Source organism: Diabrotica virgifera, chromosome 5 (genome assembly GCF_917563875.1).
Source record: "Diabrotica virgifera virgifera chromosome 5, PGI_DIABVI_V3a".
NCBI lineage: Eukaryota > Metazoa > Arthropoda > Insecta > Coleoptera > Chrysomelidae > Diabrotica > Diabrotica virgifera.
The window spans coordinates 135,046,864-135,073,065 of NC_065447.1; the positions used below are offsets into that span (position 1 = coordinate 135,046,864).

Genomic DNA, 26,202 nt, shown 5'->3' on the forward strand with positions numbered 1-26,202 from the left:
GCTCTCTATTTGTCATTCATTCCCCTACTTTCTAAATATCCCTTCCAGATTCACAAATCAAACTTCCACCACCAACTCTCATTCGCAGTATTCCTAAAAACCAATTTTTAAACTTTCTAAATATGCTTAATGGATTTCAAAGAAAATAGTTAATTCCCATTCTAAAATTACTTTCTACTATATACAAATTTTAATGACCTATTCTCTATTTCCACTTAGTCTTATTTAGCATCGGCTAATGATCGATCCTTCCGCGAACAACGATAATGACCTATTAACGATTTCACTTGAGTCTTATTTAATCACTTCTTAAAATTAAATATAACAATTTGTTGTATACAGGTTGTTCTAAATTTATATGCCCGTGGTTGAGACAATTGAAAATATTTTGTATTAAATTGAATTTTGTTTATAATTATCAAATTTTAATTTTCATATCAAATAGAAATATAACAAATCCCCGCCTTGTATTCGATAAAATTTATCTGCATTTTTAAATAAATTTTCTCGAGGCAAAACCAACTTCCTGTATATTTCCTTACTTTAATCTACGTCTTATACCCCTTCTTCTTGTATTACTCTAATTAGTCCCACCTGTAGAGTAATTGTTTCCTTATTTTCAGTGTCCTCATCCTGTGTTAGAGTGTCGGCTATTATGTTGTCTTTCCCTTTTTCCCATATCAATCTTCTGTCTTTTTCCTCAGATTTTTCACATACTTTTAGCGTGTATTCTGCATCCTCGTTTTCATATGCCTCCTCTTCAAATGCCACTGTTTCGATCATATCTTTTTCGCTTTCATTTGTTAACTTTATTTCTTCTTCTCCTGAGCTCATCTCTTCTTTTGAGGAATCCCAGTTTTCTTTTGCTTTTGATACTCTCAATTTTTCTTCTTCTGGGCTCAACTCTTCTTTTGAGGAGCCACAGGTTTCATTTTCTTTTGTCTTTTTCTGACTTTTTCTCCCTTTTCTTCTTTGTCCTTGCTTCGTTGCCAAATTCATTTCCACTGTTTGTTCTTTACCTGATTCGTCCGTATTTTGTTTCTCCTGTTCCTTGTTCTGTTCTTCTTCTTTTTCTTCTGTTAGATTCATCGTATTATTTTTAAAATCTATCACTACATGTTTTTCTGCCAATTCGTCCACTCCTACTATCATGTCATGTGACATGTTTGGCATTATTACACATTGTAGTGCATACATATTCTTGCCCAGTCGTACCATTACTCGTATGCCTTCATTTATAGTTGCCAATGTCCGTTTGTTTGCGCCCACTAAATTTACCCTAGGTATTTTGTAAATTAAATTTGTTAAGTTAACTTCTTCTATTAGTTTTCTATTGACCAATGTTATTTCAGATCCAGTGTCTATCATAATTTTAATTGGTTTCTCGTTGATAAATCCATCCACAAATTTTAAATTAACTCCATTTTTCTTTTCGTTGTTTCTTGCCAATTTAATAAACTCCTTGGGGTTACAAAAGATTCCTGTTTGATTTTTGGTTTTTAGTGAGCGCCGTCGTGAAAAAACGCCGGTTGCTCATCGTAGTTTATATTTTCGTCATAATGTCTCTCTCCGTCATATTCATCTGTCTGGGTATTATTTACTTCTCTTCTATTTTCTCTTGGTCTGTCGGATCTGTTTCGGTTTTCTCGATATCCCTGTTCATTTTGTCTACCATTATTTCTGTTTTCTTGATTTGCGAGTGTGGTGTTTCTATTCTGGTATTCTCGATTTCTGTCCTCATTCCATTGCCTATTTCTTTGTTCATAATTTCCTCTTCCGTTGTCTCTATTTTCGTTTTCCCTTCTGGGATTAAATTCTCGTCTTGTATAGTCCCTCCTATTTTGATTTCTATCTCTGTAATCCTGTGTTTCTCGGAGCCTGTAATCTTCTCGCGACCTTCTTGATTTTCTTTCTCTTAGACGTGATTCTCTTATTTGTAGGAATTGGCATAAACTATCTATGTCTTTGTAGTTTTGCAATGTGATATGGTCTTCCAGCGTTTCTTCGAAATGTCTTGCAATCAGTTCGACTAATTGTTCCGATGAGTAATTATATTGTAGATGTTTTGCGTTATAGTAAATTTGTAATGCATATGTCCTTTCTGATATACCCATCCTATCATTGTATTTCCCATTTTGCAATTCCTTGTTAATTTCCAATTGTTGGACTTTTCCCCAGAAATAATTCAAAAATTTTTGTTCAAATTGTTGCCAACTGTCAAATTCTTCTTCTTTGCAATCGAACCATAGGCTTGCTTCATATTTTAGATGGTTTCTGATAGTTTCTTTTGCTGTTTCGAAATTTCCGATGTGCTGTATTTTCTTTTTCAGGCTATTTATGAACGGCACTGGGTGTAATCTTCTTACATCCCCGCCAAACCTTATCTTCACGTCATCTGTGCTATGTATAACATTTTCTCTTCTTTCTCCTACATTTTGTTGAATATTGATTTCCGCAATCTTTCTTTCCATTTCTTCTCTGATTGCTTGAATAGCGTTTTCAAACTTGTTTTCCAAACTTTCCATTTCTTTTTTCTGGCAATTCGTTATCTCCTTTATTTTATTTTGAATTTTCATTTCTTGTTCTTTCATGTGATCCTTAATTTTCATTTCATACTTTTCTATGCGTTCCTCCATTTTCTTGTTGTTCTCTTCTATGGCTTGTTTTGTTTCCTTCAGATTTTCTTGCATTATTCTTTTTGTTTCATCCATTTTTTGTTGTGTTTCATCCATTTTTTGATCCACTTTATCCATTTTCTTTGATGTTTCTTCCTGATTTTTATCCATTTTTTGTTGTGTTTCATCCATTTTCTGTTCTATTCTTTGTGACTGGAGTTGCATCATTTGTAATAATTTATCTATTCCTGATAATTCTTGCTGTTCTAATGCCATGATTGTCGTGTCTAAAATATCTTCTTGGTCTGAATTATTCTCTTGATTTGAATGTTCTTTTTGTTTTTTGTTGTCTTTGCTTTGGCTTCTTGTCACAGACATTTGTTTTCAAGAAGTACTGTCCCCGCCAAATATGAAATTTTACTAGTATGTTACCAAGACGACTTTTTCTCACCCAAATATTATAAATTGTCAATAAATATATCAAATGTAAATATCGTAAAAATAAAATATTAAATCAGTTATGTAAAATTTGTACCTCAAGAGATCCAAAATTTTATGTTATCAAATGTAAGTACCTCACTTTTTACCACAGGCATATAAGTTTTCAAATACCGGCTTTACTCTTTCTATCCTTCAAATTTGCCACTAGAAATACTTTACAATGCCCTCCACGTTGGACGACAGTTGTTGTGATCTTGATTATTGATATGAGATAATATTTTCATATGTCATTTAATTTAATCAATGCTTTAATAATAATCTAATTAATTTACCAGATCACATATCAATATGTTTTCAATCTCAGGGCTTTTTTATAAAATTAATTACTTACATACGTGGCTTCTAAGTATTTCTTAATGGTTCCTAATCGGGATAGGAAAGAAAAGAGTAAAATAATAACACATATGGGTTACAATTGTAATCAAAATATTGTTTATTTTATTTAAATGGCAATCACTGCTTAATATTTGCTATATCTTATTATTCTTAAACATAACATTTATACATGGGAATCTTATTTCCTTTTGATTTCCAATTGAAAGTTTTTATTAACATTTAACTATTATGATTTATCAGCAACAATTCTATTTAAGTTTGATGAAGCTTTTCTGATATTATTGATTATGTTTTTTCAATTTTAAATGTGGTATTTACTACGAAAAACCCATACATTCATGTCCAAACAAATGAGACTGACCTTTTTCTGGTGCACTGAGAATGTCTTCACACAAGACCCGTTTCCTGCTATCCTTGGCTGCGATCAAACCTCGTCCTGGCTTCCAGTGATGTTCTCCTTTGAAAAACTAGCTCGAATAGCTCTCGTTTCCTGCTTCTGTCGTGATGCTGTGTTCTACCTTTTTCGAAACTGCAATCAGCTACCGGGAACTCTTGGCTCAAGGAGGTTCTTTTACTCTCAACTTGGCCTACCTCTCGTTCTACGATAGATACTCCACACTCACGGAACTACACCGGCTTTCTCACTCTCCGTACACTACCGTCTACGACTCGACTTCACTTCTCGACAGTTCAAAACATTCTGCTCTCTATTTGTCATTCATTCCCCTACTTTCTAAATATCCCTTCCAGATTCACAAATCAAACTTCCACCACCAACTCTCATTCGCAGTATTCCTAAAAACCAATTTTTAAACTTTCTAAATATGCTTAATGGATTTCAAAGAAAATAGTTAATTCCCATTCTAAAATTACTTTCTACTATATACAAATTTTAATGACCTATTCTCTATTTCCACTTAGTCTTATTTAGCATCGGCTAATGATCGATCCTTCCGCGAACAACGATAATGACCTATTAACGATTTCACTTGAGTCTTATTTAATCACTTCTTAAAATTAAATATAACAATTTGTTGTATACAGGTTGTTCTAAATTTATATGCCCGTGGTTGAGACAATTGAAAATATTTTGTATTAAATTGAATTTTGTTTATAATTATCAAATTTTAATTTTCATATCAAATAGAAATATAACAATACATTGTATTATATTGAAATAATTGTGGCAACTGAGCTCTCTCGATGACAATATGGTTTTTAGCAATTAGGAACATTAACCTCAAAATTGGCAAATCATTACGACTGACACAAATAAACGTCAAAATATGACAATGTAGTTGCTAAATATTTTTGGCCTAAGGGAATGGGAAAACTGTTTAGTTTTAAAATTAGATTTTAAATAAAATAGTTATTTATGATATAAGTGTTAAAAATACAATTTTAAGGCACGCATGTGAAGGTTTGCAGAATGGGCGAAGCGAATTCTGCAATTCAGATGAGTGCCTTAAAAATGTAATTTTAACACGTATATCACACAATATTTTTTCTACAAACGTCTTATATATCAACAATTATAATTTATTCATTCTCAATTACAGGACAATACCTACAAAAACTTTTACTTGAACTTGACTGACATTCCATTTTTATATTTTTCTTGACATTACATCAAAACTGCCTATACTGTCAATACGTAAATCATAACAAATATAGAATAACATCTACTTTTATTGTTGTATATTCTAACAAATTTTAATAGTTTTTTTCCACAAACGTGTTAAAAATGCAATAATACAGTTTAAATTAAATTTTAAAAAACCTTTTAAAATTCATTTTTCAAATTCCGCAAATTGTACTATTAATATTTATTAATGTTAATAAATGAACTATAAATATTTTGCCGTTTGCTTTTAAAATTTGACATTTCACTTTTAACTGCAGTGCCTTAAAAATTTTAAAGCACTCAGTGCTTTAAAGTAACATTTTTAACGCTCCTATGGAGTGCTAAAAGTTGCATTTTTAACAAGTTTGTAGAAAAAATATTTTAAAAATTAAAGTAAAATCAGTAACTCATTAATCAAAGACTTTGTTTTTGATTTATTTATGGACAACCTTGCTTCAAAACTCACTCATTCTATTCGTTTTACCAGCTTTATTGCACCAATAGTGCAGTCACTGAAGGTTTTCGCCTCCGATTTCGTTGAACCTTCATAGATTTTCATGAAAATTGGTGAGTAGTTAGAGAATACTTCAGGGAACAAAGGTGACCTGATGCCAACTTGCTCTTTTACCCTGGGGGTGGATGCCACCTCTTCTCGGGGGGTGAAAATTATTTTATTCGATAGAGGGACAAATTCTAAGCAAAATTTGTTATATAAAATTATTAAAATAAATCAAAACTTTTTGAGTTATTCACGATCAAAAATTTTAATATTTCGTAAAAAAATGCGTGTTTTAAAGCTGTTTTTCAAGTATAACTCAAAAACTATAAGCTTTAACAAAAAAGTTGTTATTACTAAAATTGAAGATAATAAAAAGTTGAATACACTCCTCAGTAAAAGAACCAAATTGCATTTAATTTAAAGTAAGTTATGGGTAATTGAATGTATATTTTTTTCGACGAGTACTCAAAAGTTTTCACGCTTAAATAACGGGAAAACCATCCATTTCATAAAATATTCCTGCTAAGCACTTGTCAAAGTACTTCGGAATAGGTACCTATCAAATGAGCACCAGAAGAAGTTCATAGCATCAAAATTAAGCAGGTTATGATCGAAATAAGAGAACGCTTTTAATTTTTTAGAAAAAAAGTGAAAAATAAAACATATGTCATTTCCACAAAAATTAAAATTTATAGTAATCGTTACCAGAATTATTGGAATATTAGCATAAGTAATTATTTCAACGATTTTGACCGGTTTAGAATGCATATGTTTGGAAAAAAGGTATAATTTATAAAAATCAGAATTTTTAAATGTATCGTAATTTTCATTTTCTTGTGATATTAACTCCAAGAATACTCAATATACGTAAAAAATGATATATAACCAAATTTTAGTTTTATTTGTGCCAAATATTTTACCTTTCTTACTATTTCTGTAGGGTAAAAGATAACCGTTTAAAGTTTAAAGCTTAATTTAGCTGCGAGAACCATGTAACCGGGGCCATTTAACCGTTTATTTTTAAAAAAGTAAGGCGTTTAAAACATTAAGTTCAACGTGGTTCAACGGTTTTTAGGTGATCTTGATGTCGTAAAAATTATTGGAGTTATTAAAAAAAAAGAATACCATTTTTGGAAAAAAATTTAAAAGATAAATTTTGAAAAAATTTTTGGAGTGTAAATTTTAATGCCATCGACTCGTTCGGGAACTCATTTGATAGATTATTTCATCCATAGGAGATTCTGACCAATAGAAAGCTACATAAATATAAATTAAATCAAATTAAATCGATTATTTTTTAATGATATTAACTTCCAATCGTATAGTAAGATATTTGATCACGTGTTTAATTCTGTCCAATCAGATTAAAATTATACTGAGAATTATCTACTGTAGAAAACTACCGATAGAATTTTTTAAGTAGATTGTTTCTGTTTAATGGCAACCAATTTCCTAGTTTTGACAACTGTCACATTTAAGAAAATATCCATAATATACGTATTAAAAAATAATCTTACAAATATCACACGACAGTAAGAATAAATAAGAAAATAATGCTTCATTTTTACTCAAATTTGTTGTCATTGGGCAATAGCCACTCTTGTGATACGCAATTGTGATATTCTCAAATATCACACGACAGTAAGAATAAATAAGAAAATAATGCTTCATTTTTACTCAAATTTGTTGTCATTGGGCAATAGCCACTCGAGCCCTGCGGGCTCCCGTGTCTATTGCCAGACAACAAATTTTCGAAAAACTGTCGCATTATTTTCAATTTATTCTCACTCTCTTGTGATATTATACCCGATAATTTTTGATTATTTCATTCATAGGAGATTCTGACCAATAGAAAGCTACAGAAATCTAAATTAAGCTGATTATTTTTTAATGATTTAACTTCCAATCGTATAGTAAGATATTTGATCACGTGTTTAATTCTGTCCAATCAGATTAAAATTATACTGAGAATTATCTACTGTAGAAAATTCCCGATAGAATTTTTTTGTTTACCAATTTCCTAGTTTTGACAACTGTCACATTTAAGAAAATATCCATAATATACGCATTAAAAAATAATCTTACGAATATCACACGACAGTAAGAATAAATAAGAAAATAATGCTTCATTTTCTACTCAAATTTGTTGTCATTGGGCAATAGCCACTCGATATGGGCCGATTGGGCAATAGCCCTGCGGGCTCTCGTGTCTATTGCCAGACAACAAATTTTCGAAAAACTGTCGCATTATTTTCAATTTATTCTCACTCTCTTGTGATATTATACCCGATAATTTTTGATAATTTCCCGTCGTCAAGTATGTTACGTCAGATGCCCTTCGTTGCTATGAAAAAATACATTCAGTGACATTAATGACAATTACTGTTTTAAAAATTATAAAAGTGATCACTTTCAACCGTAAAATATTTATAACAACTCTGTGTTTAATTGTACTAATTTGTACTTACATAAATAAATGACAATAAAATTTTGGTTTTGAACAGTTTTATTCATGAAGTAATCGCAACAAATTGCACTCGATCTCTAAAATTAATACAGAATTTTTGCCCTCGTGACACTTTGACATAATTTCACTCGCCTTCGGCTTCATGAAATTAAAACTGTCAAAGTGTCACTCGGGAAAAATTCAATAATTTTAGAGCTCTTGTGCAATTACTACTGATAATTTCCCGTCGTCAAGTATATTACGTCAGATGCCCTTCGTTGCTACGAAAAAATACATTCAGTGACATTAATGACAATTAATGTTTAAAAATTATGATGTGATGACTTTAAACCGTCAAATTAATATTTATAACAACGGTGTGTTTAATTGTACTAATTTGTACTTACATAAATAAATTACAATAAAATTTTGGTGTTGAACAGTTTTATTCATGAAATAATCGCAACAAATTGCACTCGATCTCTAAAATTAATATAGAATTTTAGAGCTCTTGTGCAATTACTACTGATAATTTTAAGTACTCTGACAACTGTTTTATATGTTCATGTTATAAAAAAATGTATCATTTCCCCATTATTTAAGCTTGAATACTTAGATTTGAGTACTCGCCGAAAAGAATATACATTCAATTACCTATAACTCACTTTTAGTTAACATTAAAAGGTTTTTCTAGTAAGGAGTTTATTTAGTTTTTTATTAGTTTTAATTTTAGTAATTACAACTTTTTTGTAAAAACTTATAGTTTTCGAGTTATTTGTGAAAAATCGGTTAAAAACAGGCATTTTTCTCACGAAAAATTAAAATATTTGATCGTGAAAACTCAAAAAGTCTTGATTTTATTTAATAACATTATAAAACAAATTTTGCTTAGAATTTGTCCCTCTATCGAATTATGGGGTCATTCTTAATAAAATAATTTTCACCCCCCGAGAAGGGGTGGCATCCACCTTCAGGGTAAAAGCGCAAGTTGGCAACAGGTCACCTTTGTTCCCTGAAGTATTCTCTAACTACTCACCGATTTTCAATTCCTCTAACCAATTTCCAATTTTCATGCAAATCGATGAAGGTTCAACGAAATCGGAGGTAATAGTTCATCTCCACCTTCAGTAACTGCACTACAAAACGTGCTAACAAACTTCTGCGCTCGTGAGAAATATGTCTTTTTTCTCTCTTGTTGTAAAATATACTATTTTTCCTTTGACATGTTAGCTATGTGTATGCCAAATTTCATGTCAAATCTATGCTGTTTTAAAATTCGGAGGTTTTGCAATATTTTACCGTGAAGTGAATGGACTAATAGTTCAGTTTAATGAGAGAAATTTAATAAGGGTTCGTACACTTATGGGATCAAAGTAATACTAACTGCTATTTTAATATTTACCTACGATTGGTAAGTTTTCAATTTTACAAGATAATAAAATATTACTAATATTTATAGTAATTTCGGTATTGTCAAATATTTTTTCGGCACCTACCGCACCAACGGCGCCTTTTTGATTTGGCGCCGAGGGGCGCCGCCCCTCTTCGCCCTTATGGACGGAGCGGCCCTGGATATACATAGTTATTGACAAATGAATATCAAAAAAAGGTATTTTCGGTTTTTTTGTCTATCACCAAAAAGTGAAGCGTTTGAAACAAATTTAAGAATGAGAAACTTATGAATCATATAAGAAGTTAGAACCTTCTTATTACACACAATGCTGAGGCATCTGGTGCTTAAATTATACTCAAAATTTCAAAGCGATTGGTTAGATAGTTTAAAAGTTATTTAATTTGTTTATTCCAAATTAAATTTTTTTGCAACAATATAAGTCAGAAATAAATGAAGTTACAGTAATACTATGGATAGTTTAGGAAAGAAGAATATTCATACTACTAATTAAAAAAACTGACAAAAGATAATTTTAAATATTTCATAATATTTTGCAAGAAGATGTTGATTTTTTGCTTATAAAGAATTATTAAAATAACTTTTTCACCATTGCCCATTGAAAATAGCTAGTTGTATAACAAGGGAGGAAAGTGATACTTTTCTTCCCGAGGCATTAATCATTCAAGGGAGGAACAGGCACTTTACTCCCATGTTATACATCTGATTTTTCCACCTTCCTCAAATATCAAGTCATTTTTTCATTTTTAAATAATTTATTTACCTATGTAACTAACTGACAAAATTTATTAGAGAACTAAAACTAACAAGTAGGTACATTATAACTGTCAACTGTCAAGTATAAGTAACATTATTAATGTAAACATTGTTAAATCAAAATAACCATTTTCTGTTTTTTACCATTCTACAAAATACAAGGTGTTCTATAAATAAATGTTAAAGTGTATAGATACTTACATAATAGATAATAAAATATTGTACAGGGCGTCAATAAGTTATTTCATCAATGACATTCCATGACGTCACTTTTACTTTTCCTCCCTAGGGGACGAATTTGCTCCCTACAATCAGGTCAGGAAAGTATACTTTCGGTAGAGGTAGGTAGAAAATTAGTTTTTCATATTCAGAAAGATTTAGTTTTTTTACAAATTTAAAAAGAGGAAACATTGTCATAGGACAATTAGAGACGAAGTTGGTTCCTACTTTTTTTTTTAATCCACAGCAGCTTTGTTTATAACAATTAAGAAATCATATTAGCCACATTTGAAAGAATATAATTTAAAGTTTTAATGTGTCAAATACACAAAAGATTTTCTTTCAAGGGAATCGTCCACAAAGCTTCAAAGTGGCCCTTAAAATCGGCCAGCCTTGAAACTTGGGAGAGCGATGGGAAGAGGGAAGCATATATACAAGTGTTAGTAGGATTGGGTAGAATGCGATCTTACTCTTCAAAAAATATGTCACGTATTTCAGCGTCACCTGGTTAATTGGAAGTATACCATAATCTAGCCTCCACGCTAGGTACATAACTTCCATACGGTACTTCCAATATTTAATATTTTATTCAAGTGGACAATAAATGTAAAACACAAACAACTTTTGTTTCTTAATTATTTATTTATATATGTAACATTTTACATAGAAATATGAGTACCCATTTGATTTGGATTAAATATATGTTTACTTGTTGAACTTTTCCACCGTCTGCACACAACAGCTGATCGGAGCCATTAGACCTAACAACAAAACGCGAAATAAAATGTGTATTTTAAACCCGTTGGATAAACAGTACAATCAGAAAATGGAAGTACCACTACCTAGAAGTACCTCTACCTTACAATCAGAAACAGTAGCGTACTGATAGATCAGCGGGTCCTGGTTCCATTTGGGATGCGGGCCTCCCGAACAATAAAAACACACATTGTATATCAAAAGTTTTTAATAAACATTAAATATAAATCATCATATTTTTGTAAAAATTCAAACTGATTTAAAACAGTAAATTAATATTAATCCTATCCTTTTTCATACTGACATGTCTGATCACTTTACTCCAGCTGTTTTTTTATAAATAATGAAACTCAAAAATTGTCTACATCTAAATCTCCAGTCATAATTAAAAACCTTAATATCGGAAAACTAAAACAGCTTTTAAAAAATGAACATTGGAATGCAATTTATATCAACAAAATGGATTCTCAAATTATTGTATGATACATTTATAAAAATAAGTTAAATAATTACATACAAACCCCTAGGGAGATAAAAAGCTTAAATAAAAACAGCAAAAATAAAACCTTGGATATCGGTGGGGTGGATATATTTAATCAAGCGACGAGTTTTTTTTAAAAAGAAATTAATAAAGCAATGTTCGTCAACACTTAAGGGAATGGGCGCAAATTTCGGCTCCAATGCATTTTAAATGCATTAATTTTTTTCGAATACTGAGAAAACTAATAAGTGTTTTTAAAAGATTTAAACTGTGATTAAATTCTGTGATCCAAGTATTTTGTTGTTAAGATGTTCAAAATTTATCTAAGCGTTCCATAGTAACAATGTATTATTAAAAAAATCACTTTTAGTACATTCTTTCACGGTTTTTGCTCTAAATTTTAAAGAACCGCTTGGATTGACATAAAATTTGGCATACGCATAGCTTACATGTCAAAGAAAAAAAGTGATATTGTGCCGATGTGTGCTTTTGCTCTGGGGGTGACTTTCACCCCCTCTTGGGGGTGAAGAAATATATGTCCAAAATAAGTCCGGAAATGGATAAACTGACTAATTTTAAGTAACTTTTGTTCTATAGAGCTTTTTCGCCAAGTCAACACTTTTCGAGTTATTTGCGAGTGAATATGTTCATTTTTCAACAAAATAACTACATTTTTAGACGGTTTTTCGCAAATAACCCTAAAAGTAAGTATTTTGTCGAAAAAAACGTTCTTAGCAAAAATATAGCCTGTAAAAAAGTAAAAAAAACGGTGTACGCGTTATGTCTCTAGACCTCGCAGAACCAGAGTTACAGCCAATGAAAAATAGATTCATATTCACCAAATTTCAAATAGAATATTTCGAAGTGAAATATCCAAAAAATTAAGCACTTTTAGGAGAAAACCCATTTTAACTTTTTTAAAGCGTTTAAAAAAAGCTTTATTTCTGTTTTCATAAAAGTTCCTAGCATTAAATTTAAGCAAGTTACGTTCAAAATAAAGTTGGTCCCTTTTGCTTTGGCAAAAAAAAAAATCGGGAAGACCGCCTCCTAATTAGCAACTTAAATGAAATTAATCGTTACCGCTTCACAAATTATTTTTCTTATGTTGTGTTTATATGATCGGTAAGTTTCATCAATTCAAAGTGCTTATTTTTGAAAAAATTTGGTTTTAAAGTAAAATTTTTAAAAAAATTTATTTTGAAAAATATGCTTTTTTTCAAAATAACTTAAAAATTGTTAGAGATACCAAAAATCTCGAAAAACAAAAAAAGTCAGCATTGCTTTTCTGAATATCATCTATTTTTTTGTTTTTCTGTTAGACAAAAATTGATTAAGATTTGGTGTTTCTCAATTTGCATACATTCGTGATCAGTGACTCGTTCAACCACTTTTAACGACAGCCCTTTCAAAAATAAGGACTTTGAACCGATGAAACTTACAGATGATATAAACAATACATACGCGAGTCAAGAAACTTGTGAAGTCGTAACGAGTAAGTTCATTTGAGATACTAATTAGGGGGTTATTTTCCCGATTTTTTAACCAAAAAAAAGGGACTAACTTTATTTTGAGCGTAACTTGTTTACTTTTGATGCTAAAAATTTTTTTTATAAAACAAAAATGAAGCTTTTTTAAACACTTTAAATAAGTTCTAATGAGTTTTCCCCGAAATGTGCTTCATTTTTGGTTATTTCACGTGAAAGTATTCCATTTGGAATTTGACGAATATGAACCTATTTTTAATTAGCTATAACTCTGCTTCTAGTAGGTATAGAGACGTGATATATGCACCATTTTTTTAAATTTTTTACAGGCTATATTTTTGTTAAGAATGTTTTTTCGACAAAATACTTACTATTTGAGTTATTTCCGAAAAACCGTCAAAAAGCGTGGTTATTTTGTTGAAAAAATGAACATATTCACTGGCAAATAACTCGAAAAGTATTGACTTAGTGAAAATCTCTATAGAACTAAAGTTACTTAAAATTACTTACTTTATCCATTTCCATACTTTGGACGAATATTTTTTACCCCCAAGAGGGGGTGAAAACCACCCCCGGGACAAAAACACATATCGGCACAATATCACTTTTTTTCTTTGCCATGTTGGCTATGCGTAACCCAAATTTCATGTCAATCCAAGCCGTTCTTTAAAATTTAGAGCTTTTGCAATATTTTACCGTTAAAGAACGTACTATTTTACTCTTATTTCGATTATTAGTGTTAATTGTATAGTATATAAATTCAAGAAATATCCAATCAATATCCAAGAAAGATGTTAACCTAAATATTGAAATCCAAGGCAAAAAAATAGAACAGGAATACCAAACAAAATAACAAAAATACCTTGGAATAATTTTAAATAATAAGGGGACACAAGAAGACGACATTGGAAATAGGATAAAAGCAGCCACAAGCCACAAGAACATATCATTCGCTGTATAAAAACTTCTTAAATAAAAAAGAAATAACCAGGAAAACCAAAATGATAATATTTAAAACAATTTACGTACCTATCACTACATATGGAGCAGAGAATTGGGTATTGAACGACAAACAAGAAAAGATATTGCAAGCCGCGGAAATGAGGTATTTAAGAAAAGTCGTGGGAGCTAGGAGAACCGATAAAAGACGTATCTAAGATATTAGAAGAGAATTAAATGTAAAATCATTAAAGAAAAAAATTCATGAAAAGAAATTAAAATGGACTGGGCACTTATTTAGAATGAACGACGGCAGACAGGTTAAAATGAGATGGGACGCGAGGCTGATAGGGAAAAACAGGAGAGGCCGACCAAGGAAAACGTGGAATACAAGTGTGATGGAAATATTGCAGAATAGAGGAAAATCGTAGCAGGAAGCCAAAGAATTAGCTAGGGACCGAAAAGAGTGGCGTAAGTATGCAGAGAATAAAGAGTAAAGAAGACACCTCGACACCTTACGGTATAAGAGGATCATCGATTATGTATGTATGTATGTATAATCACGGAATACATAGTTAGAGAAAAATGATCATATTAATTAAATTAATTAATAATTTAAGCGATTATACAAGTAACGGTTATCCAAGAACATTCAAAAGCCATCTCTAAGTTAATCATGACAATGCTATTCTCAACCAATATTTATATCTCCATACCAGTAAGAATTTTACTACACGTAATTTGTTGTGTAAAGAAAGAAAAAGTAGGTATAGTCGGTTCGCTAAACTCAGACACAACTAGCTAGTGATATTAATAGGTATTTTTTTTTGTTTTTTGCAAATTTTACCAAAGTTGGCAAAATTACTAACTATTTAGTAATTATTTTTTGCCAATTTTACCAATATTGGCAAAATTACTTCCTCCTAAAATCACTTGACAGTTGTGTCTGAGTTTAGCGAACCGACTATATATCTGTAAATATTTGCGCCTACGCTCTTAATGTTAATTATAAAAACTATAGAAATAAGCTTAAAAGTTTATTAAGAAAAAAAAAAAAAACAAAAACGACTTATATCAAAATAAAATTCATGAAGCTGGTGCAAACACAAAAAAATGCGGAATACTATAAATTGAAGCAAACCGTTAAACTTACTTTTTTGTGCTCTTTTCAAATATGCAAACAGATTTTCAAAATTTGAATATACAGGGTGTTGTTTAAAGGTCAAAATTACTTTATAATTTTTTGTTAATCCGGACCTGGATTTTTCTTACGGTTAGTATGTCGGTCGTTTGAGTTTTGAATGAGACATATGTGTACCAAATATCAAAAAAATATACAGGGTGGTTCTAAAGTTATGTCTTAGGAAAGAAATGGGCAAAATCGATAAAACACCCTGTAACTCGGTTATAAAAGTCGGTAGGGCAAAAAATGTAGTACACCTAGAACCGGCTCGGTGACCTCTATTCACCATTAAAATATTTCCGTTTCCCAATGAAACACCCTGTATAACTTAATTTACCTATGAAATGCCAATAATGTTAAAATTTCATAACAGTGGAGTAAACTTCCCTCAGGTTGCATGAAATTACAAACAAACATTACGGAGCAGTAAATTTGAATTACACCTCCTGGTTTAAAAACAGCATAATACTATAAAATATATTAAATGTAATAGTACATTATTCAACGAGCATAATGATGCCTTCGACTCGTGACGTAATTCATCTCGAACAAAAGGAGCATCGAACGTCGAGTCTATTGTCATGGGATTATTTTTATAACACTAAGCAACACTTGCATTGAATATCTAAATTTCCGAAATTTTACAACTTCGTAGTTTACAACTTAATTCATAGATACAAGATAGATAGAATACAAGTGTTTGGGTTGGCAGATACAGGAGGTTAAACAAAGTGTTGAAACCATGGCTTCGGTTTATTGCGTGCAGGTAAAAACGAGTACCGAACCTTTAGAAAGGCGTTCACTATGTTTCTTCAAAAATTTTGTTTTCAAATTTTTTTATAAATAGGTATTCTTCGTTTTTATTAATTTATAAGTAGATAGTACCTACTACACCAAAATAAAAATTTATTAAGCAGTTACATTTTCTACTATGTACTTGTGTAGTTCAAAATGTTCCCATCAAATTAGAAAAAAAGAAGCAAAAATCGAGTTAGAGCGGGCCAATTCGGGGCCAGGCCCTGGTTCCGCGGAACCATGATACTATAAATAACAAGATAATATATTGCACATCCGGAAGTCGTGACGTAACTGGAGACCGACAAGTTCGTCATGGTTCGTAATCAGTGGCGGCTGGTCAGAGGAGGCCAGGGAGGCTTAGCCTCCCCATAAATTTTTTACACGTGCTACACTGTTTTGCTTACTTTGCTATTTTGCTTCGCGTTAGAGATATCGGAAAAAGTTATTTGAACAAGTTATTCCAAATAATATTTTAACCCCACATACCAAATTTCATCACAAAATTCGCACTTTTAGTTTTTTCATTATTTGTAGTCAGGATTCTAAAATCGCAGAGGAGGCTGCTGGCCGGAAAATCTCACTTGCTAATGCTCCGCGCAGCCCAGCAGCGTTTAAGCATGGTAGTTTAAGGAGACCCGGTCTCCTTAGAGCTGCATTACACAGACCTACAGTGTTTTTGGTGCCAAAGTGTTGAGAGCTGATTTTAGGTATATTTGGGGTGCTGATTCCGAATATGGCCTTAGTTTTGCCCTATCAGCTCTAGTTTTCAAGATAACGGAGGTCGTGCCAGCTATTATGCATTAAAATACGAATATGCTGACATGGATATACTAAATTGGAATAAATATCACACAATTAGAAAAAAAAGTATATTTTAAGGCATTTAACTACAATAAAACCCTTTGTACAATGAAACAGATATACAATTAGTTTTGAGAAAAAACTAACAAAATAGAAAAAAAACTTTGACATAACGAAAGTTTCTCTTGCGCGATTTCCTGGAATGGACTTTTAAACAGTCTCTCTTCAGACTCCAGCAAAAACCTGCCATCATACGGGTGTCCCATATTCCTTGGTACCGGTCTCCATGGTTTTTATGTCTTGGTGAAATCTATCACCTTGCTCACTTGTGTCACCTAAGTTTTCAGGGAAACGGTCCAGGTGGCTGTGAAGATAGTGGACTTTGATGCTTATATTACATCCGTAATTGGAAATTATTCAGCAAACCATTTACCAGCTCAGCATAGTTTTCACTTTTGTGATTTCCCAGAAAATTTTTCATAGTGTCCACAAGAAAGCCAAGCCTTTTTTTTTCACCTCATTCATTGACCCCACAAATGCCGTATCCTTTGTAAGAAGTCTCATCTGTGGTCCATCAAAGAAACCAGCTTTATGTTTTTCCGTACTTATCTGGGGCAGCTTCCTTCCTATGTAGGCGAAGCATGGTCAATTAGAATAAGTGCCTTAACGAATTGCTTCATTAGGCCTAGCTTAATATGGAGGGGTGGTAAGATTATTTTCTCTCGTTCGACTAAAGAGTGGTCAATAATGTTCTTTCTTGCATAAATAAGGCATAATACATTGAGAACAACAAATATACCGAGGAAGAAGTTTAATTAACAATGTATATTCCTTTGAATAACATATTCTTCATTATCTGACATATTAAAACTACTAATTTCGGAATGTGCCATATCCATAAAACTAGAGCTGATATGTATAAAAAAACGGAATCCATATTTCTATTTTTCGCCCCTAATATAATAAAAATCAGCTTAAAGATTCACGGCACCAAAACAAATTTTTTTTTCTGTAGGCCTGTGTTATTAACGCACACGCTGCCCGGAGATTGGACAAGGGCGGCTTATCGGCCAGCAGCCTCCTCTGCGATTTTAGGATCCTGACTACAAATAATGAAAAAACTAAAAGTGCGAATTTTGTGATGAAATTTGGTATGTGGGATTAGAATAATATTTGGAACAACTTGTTCAAATAACTTTTTCCGATATCTGTAATGCAAAGCAAAATATCGGTAATTTACCATGTTTTTGGATTCGCAGTAGGCCGCTTTTAGAATTAAAAAAATTCAGTTGAGTATCTTAAAAAATGTGAACCTTCAACCTGAATGGACTGCAAAACTTCAAATCTGTATTTATTTTGATATGCATATTTACTTACAGAGATATAATTGTTATAAGATAAGAAATAAACGACACAAACTTTGGTAATACACTTTTACAATTAGACTTACTATTTTTAAAATGATATGTTATTATGAAATTGTGAATTATGATGATATTATAAAATGTAAATAAAAATGGTCAAAAAAATGGGGCCTTAAATTAGATTTTTTTGGCGGATTTTATTTTGCTAGTGCAAATTTGTCTAGATATTTTACAGTTAGGTAGGTATAGCCTCCCCTATTGTAAAAATCACGAGCCGCCACTGTTCGTAATCATTCGTAATGTCCGATTACTTTGAATTGTTCGCGGTTGTATTTTATATTTTATTTTTGACAGTTATTTTGACTGGAATCTCGACACTTTTCTGTTTTGAAATGTTTTTCGAATACATTGAAGTTTAATGTTATTTTGCTAATTGAATAATTTCATCACATAATGCATACAAATCCCATTTAACTTTAACAAGAATTCAAATTCAACTTCCGGTCTCCAGTTACGTCATGAATGCGCGAACTCGGACGTATTTGCGCTACGGGAAAATACTATCTCTTTATTTATAGTATCATGCGCGGAACCATGCTCAATACGCCACTGATCAGAAAAACTTACCTTTAACCGTTGATTGATGAATAGAGGGGGAAGATACGAAAGCCTATGTATTATTTTGTTCGCTTTAAAATCTGACCGTATACGCTGTGAGCTCGTACGTAGAGGGGATATTTACAAATTCGCGAACGCCAGTAGTGACAAATTTGTAAACGTTTACCGGAAATTTGACATAAATGTCAAAGTGATTAATTTAAAATTAAAATTAAAAACATTAATTATAAACAATATTAGTTGGTCAAAGCTGTGGTATATATTTTTACCTTAAATATACTTACGTTTTAAATACTGAATTTAAGTTTTTTTAATGTTCCGTAATATCTAATTATAAATAATCTATTACCCTAACAGCACGTGATATCTTATGGACGTCTTTTTTATGTCGTTATTATGCCTGAACGCCTGACGATCTAATAAAGACGTTTTATGGATGTCTTTCAAAAGACATCTTATGGACGTCCCTGCAAGACGTCCATAAGACGTCTTTATTACGCCGTAAGACGGAGTTGTAAGACCGATAAATAATTACCGAGCAAACCTCTTGGGGTTCTTGATTTCCAACCAATATTGTGCTTTTACAGTGTTTAGGCTAAAAATATTGTATCATCACGATTTTTGAACATAATATATATGACTATATCTGTCGTGGTAAGAGTAGTTTAACTGTAAATTAAAATTGATAATCCATCGAGAGGAACCGAAAATGCTATAATTAAAAAATATGGAAGTTTGAAGGGATAGTTATAAGTTAAAATGAGGTAAAAAATGTTTGCTAAAATTGAACTTTTATACCCATATCCACTCACAGAACCAATTATAAGAAAAAAGAAGAAGAGCGGTGTATGAAAAAGAAGTGATATTTAGGTTAGGATATTGATTTTGCCTCGCATTTCATCATTTTTATTCCTGATTCCCGCTATTTTTGCTTGAAAACGGTGCCAAATGATACTCATGCTGCCATTAGCCATTCAGCCATTGATAATAGTGGAAGTCGAATCTGTAAGTACACTTTAATTTTTATCAAGTGCAATAATGAAACGAAATATTTATCAGAAACATTACATGCGTGCCAAAAGGATGGACAAAAATCGATCCTTTCCAAGTAGTGAAAGTTTTGGTAATATTAATGAGCAACAATTTAATATTAATCATTCAATTCCTGGGTGCAGTAAGGACCAAGTAATATTTTTAGGAGAAACATATTCCGAATCGGACACTGAAATTGTTAATAGTGACGATTGTGGTGCCTCAACGGTATCAAACGTTTGTGGGGATAAAAGTGTACCAAATCAATCGTTTAATAATAAATTGGCTGAATGGTGCATAACACACAATATAAAAAATTCAGCTACAACTGACTTGCTAAAACTTTTACAAGAATTTAAAGGTGAACCATTACCATTGGACGCTCGAACTTTATTACATACTGTTCGAAGTATTGAGTTAAAAACTGTGCCACCTGGAAACTATTACCATTTTGGCTTAAAACATGCAATTGACACTATTGTTAGGTGTTTGGGGTCATCTTTTAAAAGTAGTGGAAATATTATTAATCTTAATGTAAATATAGATGGGTTACCGTTAACCAAAAGTTCTAGCAGTCAAGTATATCCAATACTAATATCCATTGTTGGTGAAAATCTCGTCAGTATGGTAGGTGTTTACCATGGTTATGAAAAACCCAAAAATCCAAATGAATTTTTAGATGACTTTGTGAAAGATGTGATTAATGTTAAGAATTATGGAATTGATATTTTTAAGAGACATTATAATGTAAATATAAAAGCAATTGTATGTGATGCTCCAGCCAAAGCATATATTAAAGGAATTAAAGGACATTCAGGTTACTCGTCTTGTACGAAATGTAATATCGAAGGTGAATACAGTGAGAGAGTGTATTTTCCTGAAATAGATAATTTAGTTTTAAGAACGGATAATCAATTTAGGCTTCAACAAGACGAAGAACACCATATAAATAAGAGTATTTTAGAAGAAATTCCAGGGTTAGATATGATCAACAGTTTTCCATTAGACTATATGCACTTGACTTGTCTTGGTGTAATGAGAAAATTGTTAAACTTCTTTTGCAATGGAAAACCCACTACTAAAATATCGCATCAAAAAATAACTTCTATCTCACAATCCTTGGTTGCTCTGACTAAATGTATACCTCTGGAATTTAATAGGAAACCTCGCTCTTTATCTGAATTACGTAGATGGAAGGCAACAGAATTCAGGCAGATACTGTTTTATACTGGTCCTGTAGTTTTGTTAAAAAATCTAAGCCAGGACCGTTATACAAATTTTTTATCCCTTCATATATCTGTAACAATTCTTTCAAGTAATCGATATAGCAACCTTTTAGATTATGCTGCTGAATTATTACATTATTTTGTAAAAACATTTCAAGTTTTGTATGGCATTGACCATACATCTCACAATATACATAATTTGTTGCATCTTGTCAATGATGTAAAGATTCATGGTCCTTTAGACACTTTCAGTGCGTTTCCATTTGAAAATTTCCTTCAAACTATTTTAAAATCAGTGAGAAAAAGTGAGGCACCCTTGCAACAGATAGTTAAAAGACATTTAGAGAAAAGTACAATACCAATAATAGAAACACAACAGAGCAGTGATAGTGATTATCCCATTTTTAAGGATCCACATATACAGGGACCGATACTTAGTGTAAATGATTTAGCTGAACAATTTAAAACTGTGAAGTTTAAAGATTTTACTTTAAAAACTATTCCACCAGATAATTGCTGTTGTTTAAAAAATGGTGATATTATAATAATTTCTAATATCATAAAAGATGAGGACATCTTTAGTTTGATAGGCACAAAATACATACATAAACATTCTTTTTACACTTATCCTTGTGAATCTTCTAATTTAAACATTTTTAGATTACAAAAGAGTTCAGAAATGCCTCTTGAAGTATTTATAGGAAGTGAAATTGACTACAAGTGTGTTCATTTAAATTTTCAAAATGATATAGTTGTTTTCCCACTCCTACACTGCTACTAAAGATTAATTTTTTAACAAAGTGGATTTTAAAACTATTGTATTGATATTAATTGGACACTTATGCACAACTCATAATAAAAGTGTTGAAGTAATAATGAAATGTTTGATTTTTTTCTAGTTGTTGTGAACAAAACTAAAATCTTTTTTAAAAATGGCAGAAAAAACGTGGACTGTTGTTCAATTTATAGATGATGCAACAGTTGAAGCTGTGCCGTCAATGTGGATCCAAGGGAACCGTTGCCACTGGCCATCTACATTACCTATTGACAAATTAAATAATGCAATTAGAAAAAATGATCCATTGAATACTTGCTGGCCAAGTCACACAGTGAAAACTTTCAGAAATGCCACTTTTGGTAAGTAAATTTTTATATTGAGTAATATTTTATATTAAATTTTTTATATACAAGTAAACTTGCTTTACAAATGACCACCTTTCACTGTTGCCTTATATTAGACCATTTTGTTTGATATTTTAAATAACTACTTTATACATCTCTACCAAATACTAAAGTCTCATTCGCTTCTTAAACTGATCTATTAATCAGGATATGGGTTGAACTATATAGCTTTTTCTATAATTATTCTTTTCATATATATTCTTCACCAGATATTATAATTGATATTCTATTAAGTATTTCATCGATGTTGACCAAAAACATTACCAAAGTAAAGTGGATGTTGTAACTTATCTATGTTGTATGTTTTCACTCTTGTCAGATTAACCTTAAGTCAACAATTCATTATTATGGTTGTCAAATAAATAGCAAATATGTGTTGTCAAATAAACTGAAATAAGAAAACATGCTTTTTATGCCTATTACATAAACTATATCAAGCTTGTATAGGGCTTTTCATTCACAGTCATTTGTTTCGAGCTTCTGTCATGTGTCACATAATATTAATATATGTATGTCATACGTTATTGGTACCTATATACCAATGATACAAACCAAAGACGTATGATGTAGATATATTAATATTATGTGACACATATGACAAAAGCTCGTAACAAATGACAATCGATGAAAAGCCCTATTAAACACACTACTCATTATGTTTATTCGTGGTTTATTTTTCAGATGATTATATGACAGCGAGAAAAAAGGCAAAAGTTGCAGAAGAAAGAAGCGACTTGAGTTCCACTGATGAACATCATAAAAGAAAAAGAATTCAAAAAATTGTCTCAAGCAGTGATGAATCCCTGGAAGAGAATTCAACAATTATTGGTCCAGCTCCAAAGTTTACAATTAGTAAGTATTCGTCGGCTTAGGGACACACAAACCTAACTATATTTCAGGTAAGGGCGAACTTTCTATGATAATACCCGAAATGTAGTTAGGTTTGTGTGTCCCTAAGCCGAAATATTCTTGTTACTAAACAAATTCAGTAATTTTTTGTGACTTTAATAAACTAGATTTTTTTGAATATTCCTTAACTGTATACTGTATACAGTTAAAATATGAAAAATAAAATGACATTACTTTTTAGGAAATATAAAAGTGACTCAAGAAATTACAAAAGATGCATTAGGTTCTACCCGAGGTTCTACCCAAACAGAAACTTATCCAGTAAATGAGCAATTATTAACATCTGCTTGTCAAAATATTCAGTGTGTGGAAAAAGGTAAATTCTCATTTTATTGCTTGAACTCTTTGGTTCCCTTGTTTGGTTAGATACAATGATTGTTTTCAAATGTTTCAGTTTTCAGGATGAAACTATATTTATTTTTTTTATTAATTTTATTCTTCTATCCCAATTCAACAATTAATTCCTGACACATTTTTTGTGGAGTACTAAAAATCTTCTGAGATCACTTATGGTCATATACCCTATTTGTAAAAAAGGACGAATTCATTAAGATTCATAATAAAGGCCACTGCTTTTGAGAACGGAGACAAATATAGTCTTCGAAATATTGAGTTTGTAACTGTTTATAGTAAGTAAATGAGTAACTCTTTGAAAGTCGTTTTCAATTTTTGTTAAATTGTTCATAACTTTTTATCTTATAAAGGCTGCTGACTATTCAATCAAGAATTTAAAATTTGCAGTAGCCTTTTATTTAATCCGTCTTTTTTTACAGTCGAGTATATTCCAAGAAGTGAACTCAGAAAATTCAACAATTACTGCAAACAGAATTTAGTAATCAGCCAAGTATGTCAAAAAATAAACAGAAACGGACTATTATAAGTTTTTTGTTATTTGCTAAACACAATCTGTAACTTATAAAAATATTGTTACAAAAAATGATAAATTTTATATAGTATAATTATTACTCTATTAAACAGTTCGTCAATAACCCATAATGTATAGTATGTATATAATAATCAATAATGTTTAGTTCAAATAAAAATCGATATTTTATTACAGATAAGATGTTAAAGACCTTGATACAGCAGGGTCATATATTAAGAGGCCTTGTAACGGAGACTTTGGCGGAGGTCAGAGTGTTCAGAAAAGAGTTCAAACAATATCACACTACTACCAATGATACTGACACTGGCCACAAGTTTTTCCAGTCGTATAGTATGCCCATTAAAAATGAGGAGGAGTTCTCAATCATAGAAGAGGCGCTTGAGAATAAAGAGACATTGTTGAACACAGTAAGCCAAATATTTTTAAATTTTTATTCAATTTGCAATGCAAGATAGATATTAAAGATATAAAACAATTTGTAGAACTGAAGGAAAACTAAATAACTTGTCAAAGTCGATTATTAAACCAAAATATGTAAAATGCATGATGAAGCAAGTTTGCGTTTAGGACGACAAGAAATGCATTTTACAATTTTACTTAGTTTTGTTTTTTATAAAATGTTTACTTATATGTAGTATGTAAAATGAAAAACTACCTATGAACAAACATATAAAACTGTCATTGTATTTTTCTGTCACACTGTCATAAATAAAGCTGTTCACCTATCGCAGCTATCAACTGTCGCTGTTTAGCTTAATTACTCAGATATATTTACACTATTTTTTCACCGTTGACGTTTATGTATTAATCACTCACTAAATTCAGTCAAAAGAGAAATTTTTTATCACTACGCTCACAGGAGTCTGCTAAGTTTAAGTCCTGTTCGAATTTTTTTAAATATTTTGTGTTGTAAGTCGCGAAAATTGTGATTATTACAGACGGAAACTATAACACATTCTTACTCTTCTATACCAACGTTGCCACCTTATAATTGTAATAATTATATAAACTGTTCTTATAATACTGGTACTAGTTCATTATTTTCGGGAACAGAAAATATGTGTTTTATATGTTTTACGTAGCGGTTTTAAGTGTTTCAATAGTCATGTGAATATTTAATCAAATTTGTTGTAGATCACCGAAGTATCTAAATTGGGAGGAGCCACGGTATACGATTTTGTGAGAAGGGCAATGATATTAATATTAACAAATGAATTTGCCAATGAATATAGCTGGCTAGGTAGGAAGGGTAAAAAGCCTTTCCACACCACAAATATTGCCAAAATGGTAATAAGTAAGTAATTAAAGAAAAATATTTGAAATAACTGTAGTACTTATAAGCAATATTCATTGTATTTTGATATGAATTTTTTTTACTTGTAGGAGCTGCTGAAGTTGCTGGTTTGACAAAAAGTCAAAAGGAAACTGAGGTTTCTATACAAACATGGCTACGGAGGGCGTCAGATCGACGCAACAGTGGAAAAATTATAAAAAAATTTTAAAATAAATAAAAAATAGGTACCAACTTAGTTTTTATTTGACTAATAATTCCTTAAATGACTCAATTGCTCATTATTAAAAATGCAAATGCACATATTTGAAGGAAATTAGTTCGCCTTAAAAAAATAAGTGCAATTTGCTGTTTTGGGGATAAATTTTCCAGGGTAGGATTGTATAAAAACGTTCATATAAGGTTGTAAAAATACGTCCATAGGATGTTGTAAAAAGACGTCCATAGGACGTTGTAAAAAGACGTCCATAAGATGTTGTAAAAAGATGTCCATAGGACGTTACCTTTTACAACATAAGACGTCCATAAGACGTCTTATGGATGTGTTTTAGGCGTAAATGGACATCCATAAGACGTACGTAATGTCGAAATCAGACATCCCATTGATGTCTTTAAGACGTCTTTGTGCTGTTTGGGTATAATCTTAGCGCCATCTACACGATTATTGTCAAAGTATCCGAAGTAAGAAATTGATATTTTATCAATAGTACGTCAAAATGATTAGAAAAATCTTAAAAAAATCAATTACAATTTAATTACTTTTTTGCGTTGTAAATATTAAGCGATAACAATTAAATAATAAATTTAAAAATTACCAGTAAAAGTTGAATTAGTAACCGCTAGGA

The 26,202-nt window shown here is 31.2% G+C and overlaps 1 protein-coding gene across 2 annotated transcripts; it reads left to right on the forward strand.

Annotated features, from left to right (window-relative positions):
- Positions 1 to 21,958: 21,958 nt before the first annotated feature.
- On the forward strand, positions 21,959 to 25,595 carry LOC126884423 (uncharacterized). Of its 2 annotated transcripts, none has more exons than XM_050650328.1 (6): positions 21,959 to 22,226; positions 22,953 to 23,123; positions 23,362 to 23,496; positions 24,241 to 24,473; positions 25,201 to 25,360; positions 25,450 to 25,595. In XM_050650328.1, the coding sequence occupies exons 1-6, from the start codon at positions 22,022 to 22,024 to the stop codon at positions 25,566 to 25,568; spliced, it is 1,023 nt and encodes a 340-aa protein (XP_050506285.1). In that variant the 5' UTR covers positions 21,959 to 22,021; the 3' UTR covers positions 25,569 to 25,595. The 2 variants fall into 2 exon arrangements, with proteins under 2 accessions (XP_050506285.1, XP_050506286.1); XM_050650329.1 differs by having other exon boundaries at positions 25,201 to 25,353.
- Positions 25,596 to 26,202: the final 607 nt, after the last annotated feature.